The sequence below is a fragment of the Lissotriton helveticus genome, chromosome 1_1, assembly GCF_964261635.1.
Source record: "Lissotriton helveticus chromosome 1_1, aLisHel1.1, whole genome shotgun sequence".
Classification (NCBI taxonomy): Eukaryota; Metazoa; Chordata; class Amphibia; order Caudata; family Salamandridae; genus Lissotriton; species Lissotriton helveticus.
The window spans coordinates 1,748,203,702-1,748,227,093 of record NC_136057.1 but is presented as its reverse complement, the minus strand read 5'-3'; the positions used below and the strand labels follow the sequence as shown (position 1 = coordinate 1,748,227,093).

General features: G+C 50.2%; 1 protein-coding gene across 1 annotated transcript in view; it reads left to right on the top strand.

The window, feature by feature from the left end:
* The window catches only part of SPC24 (SPC24 component of NDC80 kinetochore complex), an 87,561-nt gene extending 71,549 nt beyond the window's left edge, over positions 1-16,012 (top strand). The window contains exons 5-6 of the mRNA XM_078639996.1: positions 11,892-11,968; positions 15,190-16,012. Coding sequence (XP_078496122.1) covers positions 11,892-11,968; positions 15,190-15,296 — 184 coding nt within the window. The 3' untranslated portion in view covers positions 15,297-16,012. The remainder of the gene's footprint in view (positions 1-11,891; positions 11,969-15,189) is intronic.
* The last annotated feature ends 7,380 nt before the right edge of the window (positions 16,013-23,392 follow it).

Below are 23,392 nucleotides of genomic sequence, written 5' to 3'. Positions count from 1 at the left end.
TGACCAGAGAGTGTCAGTCTCGTGAGGACTGGACAGAAGACCTTGGGGAGGCCAGTGGCCTGGACACCTCTCCAGACACTAGGTTTGTCTCCCCTCCTACCGTGGCTTCGGAGGAGGGGGCAACATATGGTGTGGTGCTGATGAGGGCTGCCAAGGCGTTGGGCCTTGAGCTCCCCGTCGCGGCCGTGAGGACTAACCTCCTCACTGAGGTCCTTAAACCGCAGTCAAGCTCGGCCGAGCCTCTGCTGCCTTTTAATGAGGCCTTGACCGACGTTCTGCTGGGCACTTGGTCCAAGCCCGCTACGGGTTCGCCCGTAGATAGGAACGTGGCCAGACGCCACCGCCCGGCCCCGGGCGACCCATGTTTTCTGTCCTCCCACCCTACCCCCGAGAGCCTGGGCATCCAGGCCTCCAATTCCCAGACCGCATTCCCGCCCGCACCCCCGGACCGGGAATCCAAGAGGTATGACCAGTATGGGAAGAAGATCTTCTCCTCTATTAGCCTCGGCCTGCGGTCTTCTAACACTGCCTGCCTCTTGGGACGTTACACCCACTCTGTGTGGGATAAGGTCGCGGAAGTGCTGCCAGAGTGTCCGTTGGAGGTACGGGCCAAACTCGGCCAAGCCCTTGTGGAGGGCCGGGATGCAGCCAAATATTCCATCCGGTGTGGACTGGATACCACTGACTCGCTGGGTAGAGCGATGGCAACGACGGTGGCGGTCAGACGCCACGCCTGGCTGAGGTCTGCCAACTTCTCGGCAGATGTCCAGAGCACGCTTATGGACATGCCGTTCGATGGCCGTCGCCTCTTTGGCGACAAGGCAGACCATGCGCTTGAGCGTTTTAAGGACTCCAGGGCTACGGCCAAGTCCTTAGGCCTCTCGGGCCAGCGCCGGCAATCGGCTGCCTATCGCTCCTTTCGTGGCCACGGAAGGGGTGCGCCCACACGTGCCGCCAGCCACGCACCGCAGGGCAATACCCAACGCGGTGGCGGCCGTGGGAACCGCCGTCCTGGTGGTCGGGGGCAGCGGCGAGGTCAGTCCACACCTTCCCCCGCAGCATCCGCCTCTAAACCCTCCTAGTCCGTGCTTTCAGGCCCATGTGACGCCAGTGGGAGGCAGGGTTCGCAATCACCACTTTCACTGGCGCACTGTCACGTCGGACAGGTGGGTGCTGCAAATCGTCCGAAGGGGCTACTCCCTCCCCTTCGAGGCGACTCCTCCAGCCATGCCACCGCAGAACCACCGTGTATCGGGGGATCACTTGCAACTTCTGCGGGAGGAAGTTACGGCCCTCTTGGCCAAGGGGGCCATCGAGCGCGTTCCTGGGCCAGAAGTAGGGTGTGGTTGCTACTCCCACTACTTTCTGGTACCCAAGAAGGGCAAAGGGGGCCTACGCCCTATCTTGGACCTACGGGACGTCAACGGCTTCCTCCGGAAGGAGAAGTTCAAGATGCTGACACTGGCTCAGGTCCTGGCTGCCCTGGACCCAGGAGACTGGATGGTAGCGTTGGACTTGCAGGACGCTTATTTTCATATCCCCGTCCTGCCTGCCCACCGGCGCTACCTGCGGTTCATGGTGGGCCACGAGCACTTTCAGTTTACCGTGCTCCCCTTCGGCCTTACAAGCGCCCCACGGGTGTTCACAAAGGTGATGGCGGTGGTCGCAGCTCATCTGCGCAGGTTAGGGGTTTCAGTCTTCCCCTACCTCGACGACTGGTTGTTGAAGGCGGGCTCGCCCCAGACAGTCGTCCGCCACCTCCAGACGACGGCAGACCTCCTGCACCAGCTGGGGTTCTCCATCAATGTGCCGAAGTCACACCTGTGTCCCTCTCAGAAGCTCCTCTTCATCGGTGCGGTTCTGGACTCGGCAAGGTTTCGGGTTTATCCGCCCGAACAGCGGGTCCGGGATATTCAGGCTTTGATTCCCATCTTTCAGCTGTTATCCCGGGTTTCGGTCAGGTTGACGCTGCGGCTTCTGGGGCTGATGGCCTCCTGCATCCTACTGGTGCATCACGCCAGGTGGCGGATGCGGGCTCTGCAGTGGGACCTGAAGTTTCAGTGGGCCCAGCATCAGGGCAACCTATCCGACCACGTCCTGATCTCGGAGGGCACTGCGAGACAGCTGCAGTGGTGGCTTACGGACCGCGATTGGGTCAGCGGCAGATCCCTTCCCCAACCGGAACACGTAGTTGTGACGGACGCGTCCCTCCAGGGTTGGGGAGGCCACATGGGAGAGGCGGAGATCAGAGGCCTCTGGTCTCCGGCGGAGACCCGGCTCCACATCAACCTGTTGGAGCTCAGGGCGATTCGTCTAGCGCTGAAGGCATTCCTCCCCTCTGTCCGGGGGAGTGTAGTGCAGGTGTTCACGGACAACACCACCGCCATGTGGTACTGCAACAAACAAGGCGGGGTGGGGTCGTGGATCCTTTGTCAAGAGGCTCTTCGCCTTTGGCAATGGCTGGAACGCCAGGGCGTGACCCTGGTGGCTCAACACCTGGCAGGTTCTCTGAACGCCAGGGCGGACGAGCTCAGCCGTCGGTGCATGATGGATCACGAATGGCGTCTGAACTCGGACGTGGCGCAAGGCCTCTTTCAGCAATGGGGAGAGCCTTGGTTAGATCTATTCGCCACCGAAGAGAACGCGCAATGTCATCAGTTCTGCGCGTTGGAATTTCCAAGGCGGCACTCGCTCGGAGACGCTTTTCGTCGCGAGTGGAGTTGCGGTCTGTTGTACGCCTTTCCGCCTATACCACTTCTGCCCAGAGTGCTGAAGAAGATCAAGCGCGACCGGGCCCAAGTCATCCTTGTGGCTCCGGACTGGGCACGAAGGTACTGGTATCCAGAGCTACTCAGTATGTCAGTCGATCCCCCGGTTCGTCTGCCTCTTCAGGAGGACCTTCTGTCGCAGCAGCAGGGGACGGTCCTCCACCCGAACCTGTCCAGTCTCCACCTCCATGCTTGGAGATTGAGCGGCGACAGTTGAGGCCATTTGACTTGCCTCCTGAAGTCTGTAACATCATTCTGGCAGCCAGGCATCCCTCCACAAAGTCGGTATACGCCTGCAGGTGGAACAGATTTGTGGCATGGTGCACAGCAAAGGCTGTGGATCCACTTTCTGCCCCTCTTTCTGAGGTTCTTCTCTTCCTTCTTTCTCTTGCCCAGCAGGGCTCTGCTCTGGGCACTATCAAGGGCTACCTTTCTGCCCTTTCAGCCTTTCTCAGGCTACCTGATCAGCCTTCTTTGTTCAAGTCCCCTATTGTTAACAGATTTCTTAAGGGCATCACTCACACGTTTCCTCCTGTTCCGTTTGTGATGCCTCAGTGGGACTTGAACCTGGTTTTAACATTCCTGATGTGCGCTCCCTTTGAGCCACTTCACAACTGTCCTCTTCGCCTTCTGACGTTGAAGACTGCTTTCCTGGTTGCCATCACCTCTGCCAGGAGAGTGAGTGAGCTCCAGGCTCTTTCTTGTACTCCACCTTTCCTTTCTGTCCATCCGGACAAAGTGGTGCTTCGTACCAAACCTTCTTTCCTGCCCAAGGTTGTCACGGCCTTTCACATCGGGCAGTCTATCACCTTGCCAACCTTCTTCCCGCCACCGTCTGGACCCAAAACGTGCGCTCTCATTCTATTTGGATCGCACACGCCAGTTCCGGGTGGATGACCAACTCTTTGTTGGTTACGTGGGCGCTAAGAAGGGGAAAGCGGTGCACAAGAGGACCATCTCCCGGTGGATCATCCTGTGTATCCAGGCTTGCTACTCCTTGGCTAGGAAGGAGCCCCCGGTTGGACTGTGGGCTCATTCTACCCGAGCGACGGCGACCACCACTGCCCTGGGCAGAGGTGTGCCCTTACAAGACATCTGTCAGGCAGCTACGTGGGCATCGCTGCACATGTTTGCGAGACACTACTGCCTGGACAGCCAAGTCCGGAGGGATGGCTTCTTTGGCCGTTCCGTCCTCCAGTACTTTCTGGTGTGATTATTGGTTCGCAGACCCACCACCGAGGTTGGTATTGCTGGGGTATCTATTCTAAGGTAAGGAATCTAATACTAACGTGTCTCTTTCAGATGCACAAGTTACTACTTGTGTAACGATATATCTGTAAGAGACATTAGTTAGTATTAGATTCCTTACCGACCCACCCATCCTCCCCGTTCTGCGAACCAATATCTAGGGTTAGGGTTGTCCCCTTCAGGGCCCTAGTTTCAATGGCACCAGTGTTGGTTTTTAACATGGCTCTGCGTTTCTGGCGCGGAAAAGCTGTGTCCAAGAACTGACGTCAGCACGCGGAGGCGGCGTCTAAGTACTCCGACGAAGTCATCACGGCGCCGACGACGGACGCGGAGCCGCAGACGACGCCTACCGACGCGCAAGGGTACTGCTACGCAAAAATTTCCGGATCCAGTCTGACGCCTGGGGATATTCTAAGGTAAGGAATCTAATACTAACTAATGTCTCTTACAGATATATCGTTACACAAGTAGTAACTTGTGCATTAACATCTAGTTGTGTACAACATGAACACACAATACTATTCAGAAGTTAGTTAAAAAAAATAAACCGATTGGCACTAGTCCCACGTGTTGAGTAAATTAATACTGTTACCAAACCCTCAAAATCTCCTCTTAGCCTGGGTGGAATTTGTTTCAATATATATGTGCTATTGCTTACTTTTCATTGTGAGGTCATGCTGGGGTGGAATGACAGATGTATGAGGGTTTATTTATTCAAAGTTTTATATAGCGCGAACAGGATCCTTACAGATATCAGAGCGCTTCACAAAGACAGGGTAGGGGCAGTAGAGATAATGGGAACAGTATAATAGTCAATAACATGGTAATAACATGGATAATAAAAACATACATAAAACCAATCCATATACAATCAATTAAGGAAGTAATATAGGACAGCACAAGTCATTGATCCCACTACAGAGGTGTTTAGGAGGATCAGTAAACCAACGTGTATCCGGTCTTGGTCGGTAGTAAGAGAGTAGCGTAGTAATGCCCCCAACAAGTAGCGTATAGTGCCAAGGGATAGGGTGAGCAGTGACATGAACCAATGCAGAGTCTCTGAACCAACCTCTATAACGATCAGGAGATCTTGGCCAGAAGGATTGTTTTCACCTCTTTCTTGAAGAGTGCAGTGGAGGAGATCAGCCTTGTTTCAGGCGGGAGCGCATTCCAGATCCTGGGTGCCATTCCTGAGAAGGAGCGCTTGTAAGTTTTCACTTTCCGGAATCTACGAGGTTTCAGGAGTAGATTTTTTGTACTCCTATTGGATCTCGAACCTCCTGATATAGACAGCTTTTGGGCGAGGTAGTTGGGTGCCTTGTGGTGTACGGCCGCGTGTGTCATCACTGCAATTTTTAGCTGTATTCTGGCTTCAAAAGGCAGCCATTTTAGAGACTTTAAGTCTGGGGATATGTGCGAATGCTTTCTAGATCCAGTAATGAGTCTCGCGGCAGCGTTCAGGGAGGCTCTTAAAGGTGCTGTTGTGGATAGCGGGAGACCGCTGAGGGCCGCAATTCCATAGTCTATTCGAGGGATGACTAAAGCCTGTACAGCCGTTTGGAAGTCTTTGGCCGGGAGGAAAGGTTTAATTTTCCTCAGCGTGTTAATTTGGAAATTAGCTGCTTTTGTGGCATTGCTGACGTGCTGCTGCATGTTGAGCCTTGCGTCGAGTGTGATGCCTAGGGATTTCGCCGAGTCCACGATGGTAGGTTGGACATTGAGTGCTGTTAGGTTGTTGAGCCAGGTCTGGGTGGTGGAGATTTTCGCCGGAGGTGAGATGAGTAGGAACTCAGTTTTCAGGGCATTTAGTTTGAGGTGATTAACGGCCAGCCAGGATTGGGTGTTGATAAGCGTGGAGTTCAGATGTTTGATATCTTCCGGGGATTGTAACTTTAGATAGAGTTGTGTGTCATCAGCGTACATATGAAATTGAACATTGGATGCTTGAAGCAAGGTGGCGAGCGGTTCCATAACGAGGTTGAACAGTGTGGGGGAGAGGGAGGATCCTTGTGGGACACCTAGATCTGCAGGCACAGGTGTAGATAGCACATTGTCGATCTTGAACCTCTGAGACCGGTTGTGAAGGAAGGACGAAAACCACTTGAGAACAGTTCCCGATAGCCCCATTCTAGTACTTAGCAGCTCCAGCAAATTCTCATGCTTGACCGTGTCAAATGCTGAGGAGAGGTCAAGAAGGATGAGGAGGCAGGACTCATTGCGGTCCAGAATTTGGAGGGCATCATCAGTTATGTGTGTCATTGCTGTTTCCGTGCTATGTTTCGCTCTGAAGCCTGATTGATGAGGGTTGAGGAGGTCAAATTGATCAATGTGTTTTGTTAGTTGGAGTTGGACACATTTCTCCAGCAGTTTGGCCAGGGTGGGGATATTGGTGATGGGCCGATAGTTGTTTAGGTCAGCCGGATCAGCTGTAGGTTTCTTGAGTATAGGCGTGACTTGCCCCACCTTAAGGGAGTCTGGAATGTGGCCTTGTTGCAGAGAGCTGTTGATGATCTTGGTCCAGAGAGGGAGGAGCAAGGGGATAAAGTCTTTTACAGCATTAGCAGGTAGAGGGTCTGAGAGGTGATTAGAGGGCTTCAAGGTGTAGAGCAGTTTGTGAATTGCTTCTTCCGAGTAGGTATCGAAGTGCTGCCAGGAGGCCTTGTTTTTAGGTTGAGTGTCTGCCATTCTGGTGTGGTTGGGGTATCTGCTTACATCCAAGATGAGGTCATTTCTTATGTTGTCAGTCTTTAGTTTAAAGAAAGCAGAGAAGGCTTCACAGTGTGGGGTGTCATTTGTTGTGCTGTTTGATTGAGTGGGTTGTGCCTTTGTTTGAGTCTTGATAAGCTCGAACAGCTTTCTTGGCCTATTCTTCGCTTGGTCCAACTGGCGGCTGAAGAAATCCGACTTTGTGCGCTTTATTTTCCTAAAGTAGGCATTTCTCTTGTTCTTAAGCTTTCTGAGATGCAGTGCTGAGGGATCCGATCTCCAGGTGCGCTCTGCCATTCGCATATTACGCCTTTCGTCATTGAGACTATCATCATACCAGGGGTTAGACATTTTGGTGGAGACTCTCTTCAGTTGCAGAGGGGCGACTTCATTGACTATTGTATTCATAGAGTCAAGGTAGTGGTCAGTCAGTGATTGAACATCTGAGGCCCCTGAAGGGGGAAGGAGGAGGTTGCCGATGTGGGGAGGTAGGGTAGAGGGGTTGAGATTCTTCAAATCCCTTTTCCATGTTTTGGTTTTGATTGGTTGAGTAGGGTTAGGTTTAACTTTTTCGTTGATAAAGAAGGTGATAATGTGGTGATCTGACCAATCGCAGGGTAGAATCGCCTCTAGTTGAATAGCGTTCTCTTTAGCAATGATGAGATCGAGTATCGCGCCTTTATCGTGTGTTGGTTTATCGCATAGTTGGGTGAGGTCGAGCGCATTGAGGAAAGTTTTTAGACTATTCACCACGGTATCTTTCTGATCGTTCCAGTGGAGATTGAAGTCACCCAGGTAGACTTGAGTGGTCTGCCGACCGGCATTGGAGGTGATCAGGTCCATGAATTGTTGGATGAATATGAGATTGTCACCAGGCGGGTGATAGATGAGATGTAAGGTACAGACTTGTTTGCCCTCACTGGTGATGTCGAGGCAGAGTAGTTCACAGGAGGAAAGGGGGGGGGAGGTGACTTGAGTAACGGAGAGATTGCTCCTAAAAATGCATGCAATTCCCCCGCCCATCTTGCTAGGAGACCTGTCCAGCCTAATGATGTGATAGTTGGGGGGGACTAGTATGTCCATAATCGGGGTAGAGGCTTCAGTGAGCCACGTTTCTGTTAGAATGGCTAAGTCCAGATCCCTTTCTGAGACGAGATCCGCGATGTCGGAGGAATGTCTCTGGGCCGATCTGCAGTTTAATAGGATGCATTTGAGTTTGGGAGAGAGAGGGGTGGACGAGCTTTCTAGTGTGAGGGGAACTTTTCTGAGGTTGTTAGGGACGGAGCCTCTGTTGTTGAGTGTTGGGAGCCTTAGAGGGTTTGTAAGAATTGTGGGTATGGGGATGTGTGAGTTGGAAAAGTCTTTTACCGGACCTGGGCCATAAGAGCGCAGGAGAGAGCATAGGTCGCGGTCCGACAAGGGGTTGAGAACACGACGGGGGCGGTGGGAATTATTGCGAACGGGGATAGTAGTCCATTGATGGTGTCGTCGAGGGCGAGGGTATGTAGGGAGGGTGCGTCGTTTGTAGGGTAGTGGGATGGTGGGAGGTAGACTGGGCTGTGAGGAGAGAAGGTCTTTGATTGTGTGGATGTCTTTTTTGATTTGTAAGATTTCCTCTTTGACTTGTTGGAGGGTGGATAAAGTCAGGTCAGGAGGGACATTGGGGAGGGCGTTGGTGGAGAGAGCCGTTGGTGAGTGGTTGAGTAGTGTGCAGGGGAGCAGGCAGGGTATCAGGGGGGGGGGTATACTAGCGTTGTTGCGGGGTTCCGCGGTGCTACTGAGTGGGATGGTATTCACGGTGTGACCGTGTTTGTGGGCGAGGGGTGTGGGTGATGTAGGTGAGACAGGCGGTGGGTGGGAATCATAGGTAGTGACTTCAGTGGGAGACGGTGCCGGTGAGTAGAAGAGTGAGTGAAGGCTGAGGACAGTGGGGGAGACCGGAGGGTAGTGAGGGCTGAGAATAGGAGGTGGGAGAGCAGGGGATGCTAAGGTAAGGGAGGAGGTATGTTCAGTATCTTTTGTTGGGAGGGAGATAGAGTTGTGAGTGGGAGTGGGGAGGGAGCAGGGCAGGGAGAGGTGTCTGCCGCGGGGGGGATGGGTGGATAAACTCCGAGTGATGGTGTGTGCAGATGTAGGCGTGTTGTGAGTGGGAGTTGTTGTGTCAGGTGTGAGAGACTCGTGGGTGGGAGTAGGGAGGGAGATGGGGAGGGGGAGGTGTTTGTCATGGGGGGGATGGAAGGGGGGGGTGGATAAACTTTGGGCGGTGGCTTGTTCAGATGGTGGTGTGTTGTGGGCGGGGGATGTTCTGTCCGGGGGGGGAGGGATGGAGGGGGAATGGGTGGGGATAAGAAGGGTCATGTTAGAGGGGCTGCTAGTATGTGCGGTGGCGTTATTTGTGACTGTCCAAGGGGAGTGGTGGGCGTTAGCAGCAGGTGGGCCATTTACTGGGGTGTTAGGGGTAGAGGTGTAGTAGGTGGTGGCTGCGACGTCAGGGGTGGGAGTGCTGGCGGAGTTCTGAGTGGGGGTCCGCAGCTTGGAGAGGTGCTCTTTGAACTTGGGGAACAGGTTGTCTAGTAGTTCCAGATTCTTGTCCGTGGATTGGATTAAGACAATCCCGGTATTGTATATAGTAATGGTAGACCTGCCAGGGAAGAGGTGGGAAGGTGTGATGGTGAGAGTTAGGCCATGAGCTGTTTTCCTGGTGGTGGAGACTGTGAGTAGGGATAGGAAAGTTTTTCTCCATTGGGCTCTGCGTGAGGTGTGGAAGATAATGTCAGTGTTCAGGGCTCCATTGCCCGGTGAGAAGTAAGTGTCGGCAAAGGGTGTTTCAGGGTGCGCCCTCAAGAAGTTGTGTTTAAAACGTTTAGTGGCATTTTTGGAGAGCGGAGTGGAGGGGTAGTTAATTCTAAACGTGTGCTTGCCGTTAAGCTCCATATTAGAGAGGTTGTGGTGTTAGGAGTAGGAGATGGGACGATAGTACAAGCTGTCAGCCGCTAGTTACAGGGCCAAGGAAGACACTAGTGAGTGTCGCTAGTGATAGCCTATAATATAAACAATATATTGGAATAAAAATAAAATACCTATGCAGGTAGTAAAATACCTGAATCGAAAGTGACAGTAGTGAGTAGTCAAAAATATGTGAGGTACATGTGTCAGTAACAAAATACAATTGCAAACAAAAGTCAAATGCAGAAAAGGTATTCACATTCTGTGCATTACAAATGTTACTATTATACTATTATCCTTTCATATAGAAGTCTGATTCATGACCCACTCTGTCCTGGCACTTCAGTCTTCCTGCGGTGAGCCAGACATGTGACTGACGGTCCAGCATTGTGTATCTTTCAGCCATTTGGTATGACATGACGGATCCAGATCGAGCCTTTCAGATGCTAATCTGTCATTCGAATGTCCTTACCTGATCATGCTGGTCTTCAAGAGGTGATCCTGGCGAGTGACTGACAATTGCTTAGTCCTACCACTGATAATACTGACATGAGATAACCTCTTCTGCCAGTCTGCGTGTGTTTCAGAGTTGGTTCTTAAAGGTCATCACAATAATGTCAAGTTGCCCCTAGTCTTTTTACACCTCGAGACATTTGGGGTCTTTTAGTCTACAGAACCATGCTTTATTTACTTGCAGTTTTGTTTTTTTCTCATTAGAATCGTGGGCCGCCAAGTCTCCTATATGTGATACATGGTTACTCAATCAAACTCCATTTTAGGTAGCCCTTCACTAATTTTCTGTCTCTTGAAATCTGGTGTGCTGCCAGGGTGACTACGGGAAGCAGCTATTTTGATTGTACTGCACCCATCTTGTAGAATCTTCATTGAAAGCCTACAGAGCATAATCAATAGCTTATTTCCCGGTCCATTATGAAGCCATTGGTAGGTAGCCCTTCATGCTCCTTAATTGGCAGAAAATTACAAACCTCAGGTTGTGAAAAGGGGGATAGAAGCTGGTAAATCCCGTATCTAAAAATTCCAATACTCAAGAAATGAACACCAATTCAGACTTCTGCAAAGGACACGAGACCAGCAAGATAAGTCCATTTTATTTGAACAGTTTTGTTTGATTTTTATTTATTTTTTATTTTTTTTCAATTCTATTTGCTTTTAGAGCAGCTTCAATCCAGGCTTTAGAAATTAATGATCGATGTGGATGTAATCATTGATCATTCAAAAATAGAGCATTGTCTTGGCTGCAGGAACATGTCCAAGAATGGCATTCCCTTTTGAGTAAGGCTCTTCCGATGACTAATCTAGGCGGTCCATTAACTGTAGTGCAAGACACACTCATTCCCCATCTTGGCAACGAACGCAGTGCTAGCAATGCTTGTCTACTGAGAAACTTAGTGTCAATAAAACAAAACCTTTGCAGAACCATGGCCATGGAAACTGGCCACCATTTTGCCACAAGTGCATCAATGACAACATTGGGATTTTCTTAGACGACCAGGATTCTATTTTTCGGAACATGGTATCTAGGAGGTGCCCTAAAAACTAGGATTTGATTGTCTTATGTCCTTTTATGAGCATTGTTCCATTTGATGGCTGCCCTGCTTCTATGCGATGTTCAGCTTCCAGGAGTAACAAATCCCCCTTCATGGCAGTTTGACAGTAGAAAGACTCCGAAGCAAATAAAATATTTTTTCTGCCTTAAAGGGACAAAAATATATTTCTGCAAAATTGAAAGAACTTACAATGACAGATAAGTGGGTTAGGTGCCTTCTGCCTAGACCGAAGTATAATCTGCTGGATATAAGTTTAAATCCTAATTGGTCCGATTTAACGGTTTCGACTAAATGAGAAATGAAGAAAGGCTACGATTAGTTGGATATTATTAAACCATTTTATTGTGAAGCACTCCAGTCGATAAACTTGTTTTGTGTGTCATTCAATCAAATCGGTGTAAATTTTTCTAGTGAGAAACATGCTACTGGTGAAACCTCTCACTGAGCATTCTGGAAAGAATACCAGAATAGCTTCCCGTAATTGTATTTTTGAAAGAACTGTAAACTGTATTAACAATGGTCTGTCCTTTAGATCTGATATAGGGATTGCAAGTTTATTCCCATATTTTAATAAAAACGTATTTTTACAACCACAACCGCTCAGAGGAAAGTAAATTTGTGTTCCCGTGTCATCAAGGCTTTTTTTCTTTTCCAGGTACTTAGCCCAGCTGTACCATAAGGTTACCAAGATAGACTGGGATTACAGTGCGGAGCCCACTCTGATTAAGGGCAGTATCCTTGAACTGGTCCATATTATTATTATTATTATTATTATTATTATTATTATTATTATTATTATTATTATTATTATTATTATATACATTTGCCACTGTTCTCTGTGGTACCAGTTACTGGTGTTGACCCATTGCATGTGATCTTTTTCCTTGCTGTTCATATCCTGCTTTCATTCGGTCACTCTGTTTTCTGACTTGCTCCTTGTTAACTTTCTTTCTTCTCCAGATCACTCTTAATTATCTTTCTACAAGTGTTGCTTGATCTTTGCTCAACCTTCAAAACCCTAGGTCATCCAAACCTACCTCCGTTGCATTGCTTTCTCCACATTCCTGTCTCTTCACTTTGGCTCTTTTTTGGTCTTTATTTATGTACTTTCAATGTACTTTTACCAGCCTCAATGCCCCTTTAGTCACGCCTGACTCTCTTTATTTTCGTCAGTCTTAATCTCAGTTCCTTGCAGTCGTATTCTATCCAATCTAGGGTACATGTAACATCTACAGTTTAGGGATTTGCATTACTGTGAACCGTAGACCTCTACTTGTCTTCAATCTCAGTGAATTGGGAAGCCAGTGAACTACCAACTGTAATCCTTCTTCCTGGGCAGGAATATCCAAAATATGTCCAACCGGGCAGGGTCTTTGTCATTTTTCCTTTGTTGCATTCTGTCTGATATTCTTAAACCATCGAATATCTCTACAGCTATATTGGGTCCTGGGCGTTCTTTTAATGTTTAAAACTCCATTTTAGAACGAACTTGGAGCAGAAAACCAGCCTGTAGGAAGCAAGCTTCTATGTTATGTTCCTCTTTTTATATTCTATACATAAATACAATTGAAGCAGACCATTACAAAATTTACATTAGACTGAAATTGCTAAAAGAAAATTTTACGAGCATTGTCGAAGCCAATAGGTTATGCCATTGAGACATAATAGCTCTGCTAATGATTTTTATCCATGCTGAACAGCATGGCTAAAGAATAAAGAATGAAAAAATAAATTGACTTGCCCGGCTGTGCCATTTTTGTAGATGCATTTGCACTTTTTTTCTGTTTACTTAAAGATCCTTTAATTGTATTTTCTTTAAATTTAAGTCTGGTGTGAAGTGAAGGATCACAGAAGTTTTGGGGGTCGGGGGCGCACAACTGGTGAGACCGCAATGTGGAGTGGATGGGGAGAAGCACACTGTTGAGAAAGCAACATCAGAATGTACATGATCCCCAGCGCAACATGGGGTGGCTAGAACCATATGGTTGACATTGAATAATACAGACTGCAGTGTGGGAGATCTACACTATGGAAACCACTGGCAGAAGCATGCGCTCTCATGGAGTGCTCAACCCCCCAAAAAAATAAGTTGTGCTTGAAAGGCAAGCAATGAAAGCAGAGAAGTTAGCCAAATCGGAAGTGTTATCGGAGAGGCAATGTTTCATAGGGAAATTAACGCAAAATTGATAAGTTGGGACATGAATAACAAGTAGGCAAATGTGACAGGAAAGCTAACCAGTGGTAAGCAATGGCCAACTCCAAGCTCCTGTATGCTCTTTTACTGCCACAGTATGTCTTGCAACAGACAATGCATGCGCTGTCTAGTAGGCAGGATCTAAAAACTACTGTATGTGCATCCACAGTATGCATTGGAGTCCCATCTCTAAGTAGAGAAAGGGCAATCTTACGAGTGTGGGAATGCCTTCTTAATAAGAGTCGATAGAATCCATGGGAATCTAGGATTTATACAAAATGGTCTCATCTAGGGCCATTTTTTTCTATTAATGACCCTTCTGCTGGGTTAGATTTTGGTCAGTTGGAGCATTTCTATTCAGGTATGCGACTCTTGTGGGCCCGTTCTTTTTATTTTCTAGCTCTGGGATTTTTGACAAATCCAACTTTCTTATACAACCTAACATCTAGGGAATTCTCTTAGGGTCCTGACCACAATTTTTGTGGATGGGAAATAATCACATTTTTCCTTGGAGTAATCCTCCTATGTGCCCCTAGGTAAACCAACTGTTCACATTACAGGACATTTTGGTGTGTGTGTTGTCATCAAACAATAAAGCAGGACAGAGAAAACATAATGTTAAAGCTGGATTGGTCAAGGAAGATGGTTCTCACCCTAAGGATGAGTGACAATATAGCTAAAATGATGGTTCTGAATGGAGCTTCTTGGTCAGCAGTGAAGGGGCATAACGAGAGAGCAAGACCTGGTTAGTGTAGAAAAAAGCTTCGTGGGTCTTTGAATAATGGTTGACTAAAAGGTACATATTCATTATGTGCATAGTGGATTCCAAGTATAATGAGCTGTCACAAAAGCATATAAATCTATAAAAGAAGCGGGTGTCTGAGGACTGCTTTGTGTGTAGTGGATTCCAAGAATAATGAGCTTTCACAAAAGCAATGAAATGTATAAAAGATAGTGTTGGAGAACCGCCTTCATAGGTTAGTAACTTGTATACAGAGGTATACAGTGGAAACACAAAAGAGCTCTTGGGGGTAATATGCATGCTTCTGGGAGAGGTTCCTTCTTCCAAGCGGGCTGAGATCCTATCACTATTCTTAAAAGAGAAATGCCGCTGGTGGAGTCCTCATGGCACCTTTTCATAAGCACCCTACAAAACATTTTCTTTCACATGGAGGATGGCATTGATCACTTCCTCTGTGTAGCGTGACCCTGGTCTACCACACTCTGTTGACCTCTACTTCATCAGTATCAAGTGATGGTTTGCTTCTCTCTTAATTTGAACTTCCTTGATGCTGAGGGGTGCTGATATTAGTGAAACTCTGCTCATTGGCCAAGGGAGCATCGAATTAAGTCTTAAGACCGATCATAGTTATGGGCCTGGCAGAGGCAGCAATAGTTCACAGTGGTAGATATTGTCACCATACAGGAAACTTTACATAAATGTTACTTTTGATCTAAATCTTTCAAGAAGATTGCAGAGCTCAGGGCTATGGGTGAATCCACAGGATTGTCATTTCTTGTCATACACTGTGTGCCTGAGGGTAAATTGTCATATTGGATGAAGATGTTATGGCTGGTAGGGGGAGGGTGGGCAGAATGTTTCTTCCAAGGCTAGGAGCAAGGCCTTTTCACACTGCTCGAAATATATTAAAGTTCTATATTTTTCTTTTGTAAAGGGTGAGTTGCTCTCGTTAACTGCCCCTATGTACAGCGTATCCAGTTAACACAACACCAATTTTCCTTCACACCATTTCTTCAGTACATTACGGCGGGGACATAGCGAAGCCCATCAACATAGATGGCACAAAGCACAGCAAGAGCTTCATCTGTGACTACCTGTGGAGCCTGCTTCCCACAGACTGGTAGTGACTTCAATCAGGAGAAACCTGACTGTCAATGCCTCACTATGACTTTCTCCCTTCAAATGCCAAATACAGCTCTACAGAATGGTCCAGAAGATGTTCTTCTAAGTTAATGTGTAAGAGGATTAGCAAACTCTCCCTGTGTTTTCGAGCATTCTCCGTGATTGTCACCTGAAGATGCTGGGCTCAGAGCACAAACATTGTTGGCGCTAAGGTTACGTATTCTAAAGAAAACATTGAAAACGCAGAGCTATAAATGCGACTTGGCAATTGAGTGCTGTTAAACCTTTCTTCATCAGAGAGAAGTGGGGCAAATATTGAAATGTCTGAAGACGTCAGTTCATGGGCATGTATGGCTGCATCTTTCCTGGACTACAGAACTGTAATGCGATCCCCAGTCTTGCTCCCTGTCCATCAAATATCTTTCATATTTTTATCTGTAGCTGTCAAAAATAATATATAGATTTTGAACATTTCTATTGAATTGGGCTGTTCAAGTTCATGAAGAGAACAAGCTGTCATTTTTCATAAACCGTTTTTGTTGCTGCCTTTTTCTTCTTGATTGAGTATGTACACTTGGCTGAAACAATGTAACTGCGGCTCTTTTGCTAGAACACCCATGTGTATATATATTCTCCTTGATTATGACACCACATATTAAAACTGAAAGAAGTAAAACATAGCTTTTGTATAAACAATAAATTATTCTAAACAGGTGTTCCCAATGTTCTCCTTGGCTTTTCGTGTCTGCTTCCCAGTTGATTTGCAAGGTGAACAGGAGTGAATTACTATGTGCTTCTAGTTGTATTTTTTTCGGTGAACGTGGGTTCAGATATTGAAGGGGGGGGGCGCATTTCCAAAATCATTACTATTCCTCACTCCCCACCTACCCTGATCCTTTAATCTGAAAGAAACCGGTTAGTATTCGATTCCTTACCTTAGAATATCCCCAGGCGTCAGACTGGATCCGGAAAATTTTGCGTAGCAGTACCCCTGCACGTCGGTAGGCGTCGTCTGCGGCTTCGCGTCAGTCGTCGGCGCCGAGATGAGGTCGTCGGAGTACTTAGACGCCGCCCTCGCACATTGACGTCAGTTCTTTTTTTTTTTTTTCGCGCCAGCAAGCGCAGTTCCGGAGAAAGTGGTACCCTTTAGTCACTTTTTGACTAAGCTTTTTCGATCCTTTTTGGATCCGTTTCGAGTCTACAACTCCATCGGTGCCAGTAGGGATGCCTGGGTTCAAGCCCTGTGCCGACTGCAACCGACTGATGTCGGTTACCGACCCCCCCACTGCCGGTGCCTACATTGCCTGGGGCCCGACCACGATGACAAGTCGTACCCCCACTGTCGGGCCTTGATGTCGAAGGCTCGGCGGGAGCTGTCCCGCAAGCGCCTCGAGCTCCGGCAGTCGGCCCCGCTCCGCCCGAGGTCCCGGTCCGGAAGGAGGTCGAGGGACCGGTCGCGGGGCCGGAGTCATCACAGCTCGGCGAGTCGACACCACTCGTCGGGCTCCAAGTCCTCAGGTAAGAGGCACAAGAAGTCAAAAAGGCGACATCGCTCTTCTGACTCCGCCCGACGCGGCCGGGGGTTCGGGTGACACCACCCACGCGGCTCCGCCGGAGCTGCAGGCGTCGCGACCTGCTCCATACCTGCCGGTCCCTGGGCAGAACACGACACCAGAGGAGATCGATGCCTTCCTCATGGCCATGAGGTCGCTCTCTCCTCCGTCGCGTTCCGCAGCGCCTTCGGGCCCAGCGGACCCGACTGGGAGCCCAAGCTGGCTGGGTACTTCGTCGCCGACTTCGGTCCCGACACAGCAAGGCCCCACTGGATCCGGGTCGCCGCTGGTCGACCTTACGACCCCGCCGGCGTCGACCCCTAGGGTGTCACCCCCAGCGCCATCCTCGGGCGACGCCGTCTCCGGTCCAACCCTCGATCCGGATCCGGCGTCGGAGCGGCGTCGCTCGACGCCGCATTTGGCACCGGCCGAAGAGCAATTCTTCGAGGATCTGGGTCCATCCTTTATCCCTGAATTTCAGGACATGGTCGACGAGGGAGACTGGGGGGTTCTGAGGACCCCCTGGCACGTGAGTGCCAGTCATATGAGGACTGGACACAGGAACTAGGGAAAGCCAGTGGCCAGGATAACTCCCCAGGCACTGGTTTTATCTCCCCTCCTACCGTGGCTACAGAGGAGGGGGCAGCTTATAGTGTTGTGCTGATGAGGGCAGCCAAGTCCTTGGCTCTTGAGCTCCCCGTCGCAACAGTGAGGTCCAACATCCTCACAGAGGTCCTTAAACCGCAGGTAAGCTCCCCAGAGCCTCTACTGCCGTTTGAGGCTCTCACAGACGTCCTGTTGGGCACTTGGTACAGGCCCACTACAGGCCCTCCTGTAGATAGGACGTCGCTAGGCGCCACCGCCCAGCTTCGGGTGACCCTAGTTTCTTGTCCACCCACCCCACCCCCGAGAGTCTGGTTATCCAGGCCTCTACCTCCCAATCCGCATTCCCCACTGCACCACCAGATCGGGAATCCAAGAAGAATGAACAGTTCAGAAAGAAGATGTTCTCCTCCCTTAGTTTGGGGTTGCTGTCAGTGAACACCGTGTGCCTCTTGGGCCGTTACACCCACTCTCTGTGGGATACGGTTGCGGCCGTGCTGCCTGAGTGCCCGGAGGGAGCCCGGGCGAAACTTGCTCAAGCCCTTGCGGAGGGAAGGGACGCAGCGCGGTACTCTATCAGATGTGGACTGGATACCACGGACTCGCTAGGAAGAGTGATTTCAACGTCTGTGGCGGTTCGCCGCCACGCCTGGCTGAGGCCTGCCAACTTTTCGGCCGATGTCCAAAATACCCTTATGGACATGCTGTTCGATGGCAGCCACCTCTTCAGTGGCAAGGCAGATCATGTTTTGGAACGCTTTAAGGACTCCAGGGCTACGGCCAAGTCCTTGGGCCTGTCGGCCCCGCGCCAGCAATCTTCTGCCCAGTGCTCCTTTCGTGGCCACGGAAGGGGTGCTCCCACATGTCCTGCCAGCCACGGGCTGCGGACTAACATTCAGCGCGGTGGCAAACATGGTTACCGTCGCGGCAGTAACGGGACAACGGCTTGGCCAGTCCACATCCACCCCCGCAGCATCCGCCTCAAAGCCTTCCTAGTCTGAGCTTTCAGGCCCATTTGACGCCGGTGGGGGCAGGGTTCGCCATCACCTCCTCCACTGGCGCTCCACATGGGACAGGTGGGTGCTGCAAATCGTCCGAAGGGGCTACTCCCTCCCCTTCAAGGCGACCCCTCCAGCCATGCCACCGCAGTACCACCGCGTGTCGGTTGAATCTCTTGCAACGTCTGCAGGAGGAAGTTACGGCCCTCTTGGCCAAGGGGGCCATCAAGCGCGTTCCTAGGCCAGAAGTAGGGTGTGGTTGTTACTCCCACTACTTTCTGGTTCCCAAGAAGGGCAGAGGGGGCCTACGCCCTATCTCGGACCTCCGGAACGTCAACGGCTTCCTCCGGAAGGAGAAGTTCAAGATGCTGACTTTGGCTCAGGTCTTAGCTGCCCTAGCTAGACCCAGGAGACTGGATGGTAGCGTTGGACTTGCAGGGCGCCTATTTCCACATCCCCGTCCTGCTGGCCCACCGGCGTTACCTGCGGTTCACGGTAGGCCACGAGCACTTTCAGTTTACCGTGCTCCCCTTCGGCCTTACCAACGCCCCACAGGTGTTCACGAAAGTGATGGCGGTGGTCGCAGCTCTTCTGCGCAGGTTAGGGGTTTCAGTCTTCCCCTACCTCGACGACTGGTTGTTGAAGGCGGGCTCGCCTCAGACAGTCGTCAGCCACCTCCAGACTACGGCTGACCTCCTGCACATGCTGGGGTTCTCCATCAATGTGTGAAGTCGCACCTGTGTCCCTCTCAGAAGCTCCTCTTCATCGGAGCGGTTCTAGACTCGGCGCAGTTTCAGGTTTATCCTCCCGAACAGCGGGTTCGGGATATTCAGGCTCTGATTCCGATCTATCAGCCGTTATCCCGAGTCTCGGTCAGGTTGATACTGCGGCTTCTGGGGCTGATGGCCTCCTGCATCCTTCTGGTGCATCACGCCCGGTGGCGGATGCGGGCTCTGCAGTGGGACCTGAAGTTTCAGAGGGCCCAGCATCAGGGCAACTTGTCCGACCATGTCGTGATCTCAGAGGGCACTGCAAGACAGTTGCAGTGGTGGCTCACGGACCGAGATTGGGTCAGTGGCAGATCCCTCTCCCTACTCCAACCGGAGCACGTAGTTGTGGCGGACGCGTCCCTCCAGAGCTGGAGGGGCCACATGGGAGAGGCGGAGATCAGAGGCCTCTGGTCTCCGGCGGAGTCCCGACTCCACATCAACCTTCTGGAGCTGTGGGCGATCCGGCTTGCACTGAAGTCATTCCTCCCCTCTGTCCGGTGGAGTGGAGTGCAGGTGTTCAAGGACAACACCACCGCCATGTGGTACTGCAACAAACAGGGCGGGGTGGGGTCGTGGACCCTTTGCCAGGAGGCTCTGTGCCTCTGGCAGTGGCTGGAACAGCAGGGCGTGACCCTGGTGGTTCAACACCTGGCCGGTTCCCTGAACGCCAGGGCGGACAAACTCATCCGTCGGTGCATGATGGATCACGAATAGCGCCTGAACTTGACGTGGCGCAAAGCCTCTTTCAGCAGTGGGGAGAGCCTTGGTTAGATCTATTTGCCACAGAAGAGAACGTGCAATGTCATCAGTTCTGCGCGTTGGAATTTCCAAGGCGGCACTCGCTCGGAGACTCTTATCGTCGCGAGTGGAGTTGCGGTCTGTTGTACGCCTTCCGCCTATACCACTTCTGCCCAGAGTGCTGAAGAAGATCAGGCGCGACCGGGTCCAAGTCATCCTTGGGCACGAAGATACTGGTATCCCGAGCTACTCAGCATGTCAGTCGATCCCCCTGATTCGTCTGCCTCTTCAGGAGGACCTTCTGTCGCAGCAGCAGGGGACGGTCCTCCACCCGAACCTGTCCAGTCTCCACTTACATGCGTGGAGATTGAGCGGCGGCAGTTGAGGCCATTTGACTTGCCTCCTGAAGTCTGTAATGTGATTCTGGCAGCCAGGCGTCCCTCCACATAATCAGTATACGCCTGCAGGTGGAACAAATTTGTGGCATGGTGCACAGCAAAGGCTGTGGATCCCCTTTCTGCCCCTCTTTCAGAGGTTCTCCTCTTTGTTCTTTCTCTTGCCCAGCAGGGTTCTGCTCTGGGCACTCTGAAGGGCTACCTCTCTGCCATTTCCGCCTTCTTAAGGCTCCCTGATCAGCCCTCTTTGTTCAAGTCCCCGGTTGTGAATAGGTTTTTGAAGGGCATCACCTTGTTCTGACTTATCTGATGTGTGCTCCCTTCGAGCCACTTCATAACTGTCCTCTTCGTCTCCTTACTCTTAAGACTGCATTCCTGGTTGCCATCACCTCTGCGAGGAAAGTGAGTGAGCTCCAGGCTCTTTCTTTCAACCTCCCTTCCTTTCTGTCCATCCGGACAAAGTGTGTTGCGGACGCGACCCTCTTTCCTTCCCAAGGTAGTCACAGCCTTCCACATCTGGCAGTCCATCACCTTGCCCACCTTCTTTCCGCCTCCGCATCCCTCGAAAGAGGAAGAGAGGCTCCACCGTCTGGACCCAAAACGTGCGCGCTCATATTATCTGGATCGCACGTGCCAGTTCCGGGTGGATGACCAACTCTTTGTTGGTTACGTGGGCGCTAAGAAGGGACGGGAGGTGCACAAACGGACCATTTCTCGATGGGTCATCTTGTGCATCAAGGCTTGTTACTCTCTGGCTAAAAAGGAGCCTCCTGTGGGGCTGCGTGCCCATTCCACTCGGGCCACGGCAGCTACTACTGCCCTGGGTCGGGGAGTCCCCTTGCAGGACATCTGTCAGGCAACTACGTGGGCCTCGCTGCACACGTTCGCAAGACACTACTGCCTGGACAGCCAAGTCCGGAGAGATGGCTTTTTTCAGCCGTTCCGTTCTCCAGGACTTTCTGGTGTGCTCATTGGTTCGCCGACCTACCACCGGGGTTGGTATTGCTGGGGTATCTATTCTAAGGGAAGGAATCTAATACTAACCTATTTCTTTCAGATACACAAGTTACTTACCTTGGGTAACGATATATCCGTAAGAAACAGTAGTTAGTATTAGATTACTTACCGCCCCACCCATCCTCCCCATTCTGCGATCCGATACCTAGGGTTAAGGTCATCCCGTTTCAGGGCCCTAGTTTTTATGGCACCAGTGTTGGTTTTTATCATGGCTCTGCATTTCTGGCACGGAAAAGCTGTGTATAAGAACTGACGTCAGCGCGTGAGTGCGGCGTCTAAGTAGTCCGGCGCCAACGACGGCGGATGTGGAGCCGCAGACGACTCCTACCGACGCGCAAGGATATTGCTATGTAAAAGTTTCCGGATCCAGTCTGACGCCTGAGGATATTCTAAGGTAAGGAATCTAATACTAGCTACTGTTTCTTATAGATATATCGTTACCGAAGGTAAGTAACTTGTGCATTAGGTCTTGCCTATCATACTGGTTTTAGCTGTTGGTGGAAGACTAGTGAACGAAGGCAAAAATGTACAGTGGGGTTAGAGCCTGCCCTTTGCTTACCATCGATTGGCTTTCTTGTCACACTGTTGCTTTCTTCTTATTCACTGGCTTTCATTCCTCTTCGGTTATCCATTCCTTGGAACATAGCGTGTTTGCCACCCTTTTGAGGACTGTCTGACTGGCTTCATTCAACTGCTCTCATTCTGTAAGTTTTTTTTTCTTTCAGCACTCAATGAGTGCACATGTTTTAGCGTACTTCCTTCTATACAACACCCCTCCCACCTCGCCATTGCTCCATCTCCCACCGTCCCTGACTATGCAGTACTTTCCAGACCCCTCCATGGCTTTTTTTTTTTACGTTTCATAAGCCCAGCCTCAACCGTTTCCTTTGCTCTTCTGACCCCCACTCACAGTTCCGTCCCAGCCACACCCTCCACGCTCATTCACAGCTTTCTTATGGCTACTTCTAACCACATATTCTACACCTTGTGAATAATCCCCAGAGTCAGAATGCATCAGGAAACTTTTAGAGCAGTTCTCCTGTCCGCCGCTGAATGGCTGTAACAAATGGAGTTATTAGTTGATGGGAGGTAAGTACCCGCCATATAATAACTCAGTCCATGTCAGGGTTAACCCTTAAAGTCACTTAATTAACCTGAGCTCAAACCCCTGGTGGCTATGGCATAAAGCAGAGCTGCTCAACTTAGAGGCAATGTGTAAAGTATTGAATCCGTGCTAAAACAGTAATAAAGTCGAAATGCAAAACAATAAAAATCCTAAAATTAACCGCTTCCATGCGGCACACATTATCCCTGCTAATTGCAATGGAGTTCGGGTTTAATATACTTACCAGATTTGTCCTGGTCAAATATGTTTCCTTCTGATTAGTTCTTTATGTTCCAATCCACCACATGAGTACACTTTTAAAGCCCTCACAACCTCAGGGAAGGCACTTGGAGACTTATAGGGTGGCAGACAGAAGCCAACAGGAAGATCCAGTTGCCACTGTTAAGGTGGGCAGTTGCAGGAACAATCCTCTTGTAGCTTCTCTGGCTTTAACAGGACATCAGGCTTATGACCCCCTTGAATCCGCTTTGTCGTAGGTAGAAGAGGCGGAGCAGGTCTAGTCTTCTAGGCTCTTCTCAGACCTCAAATAGCAAATTCAGTCCTCTTCTATTTGCCTCAGGTCAAGGAATGTTCTGCGGAGGGTATTGTGGGTGCCACATTTATGCCTGGCACATGCCTATGGTTGGGGGCATCTGCTGGCCATTTCCCAGCCAATTAGATAAAAGATCCCAGTGGTGACCCTGCCCACTTTTGCAGCAGTTGTTTTGGGTTTTAATGTAAACTATCTCACAGTCCCCCTCCGTAAATCCAACATGGCAGCACCTTTTTCTTCCTGGTCGGAGCATCCTCTGCCCACCCAGAGGTGTCAGCATGGAAATGGTCGCTCTAAATGAGTTCTGGGTCAGCTCCCCACCCCACAGGGATTGGTGCCTATCTGACTTAGAAAAACAATAGAGGG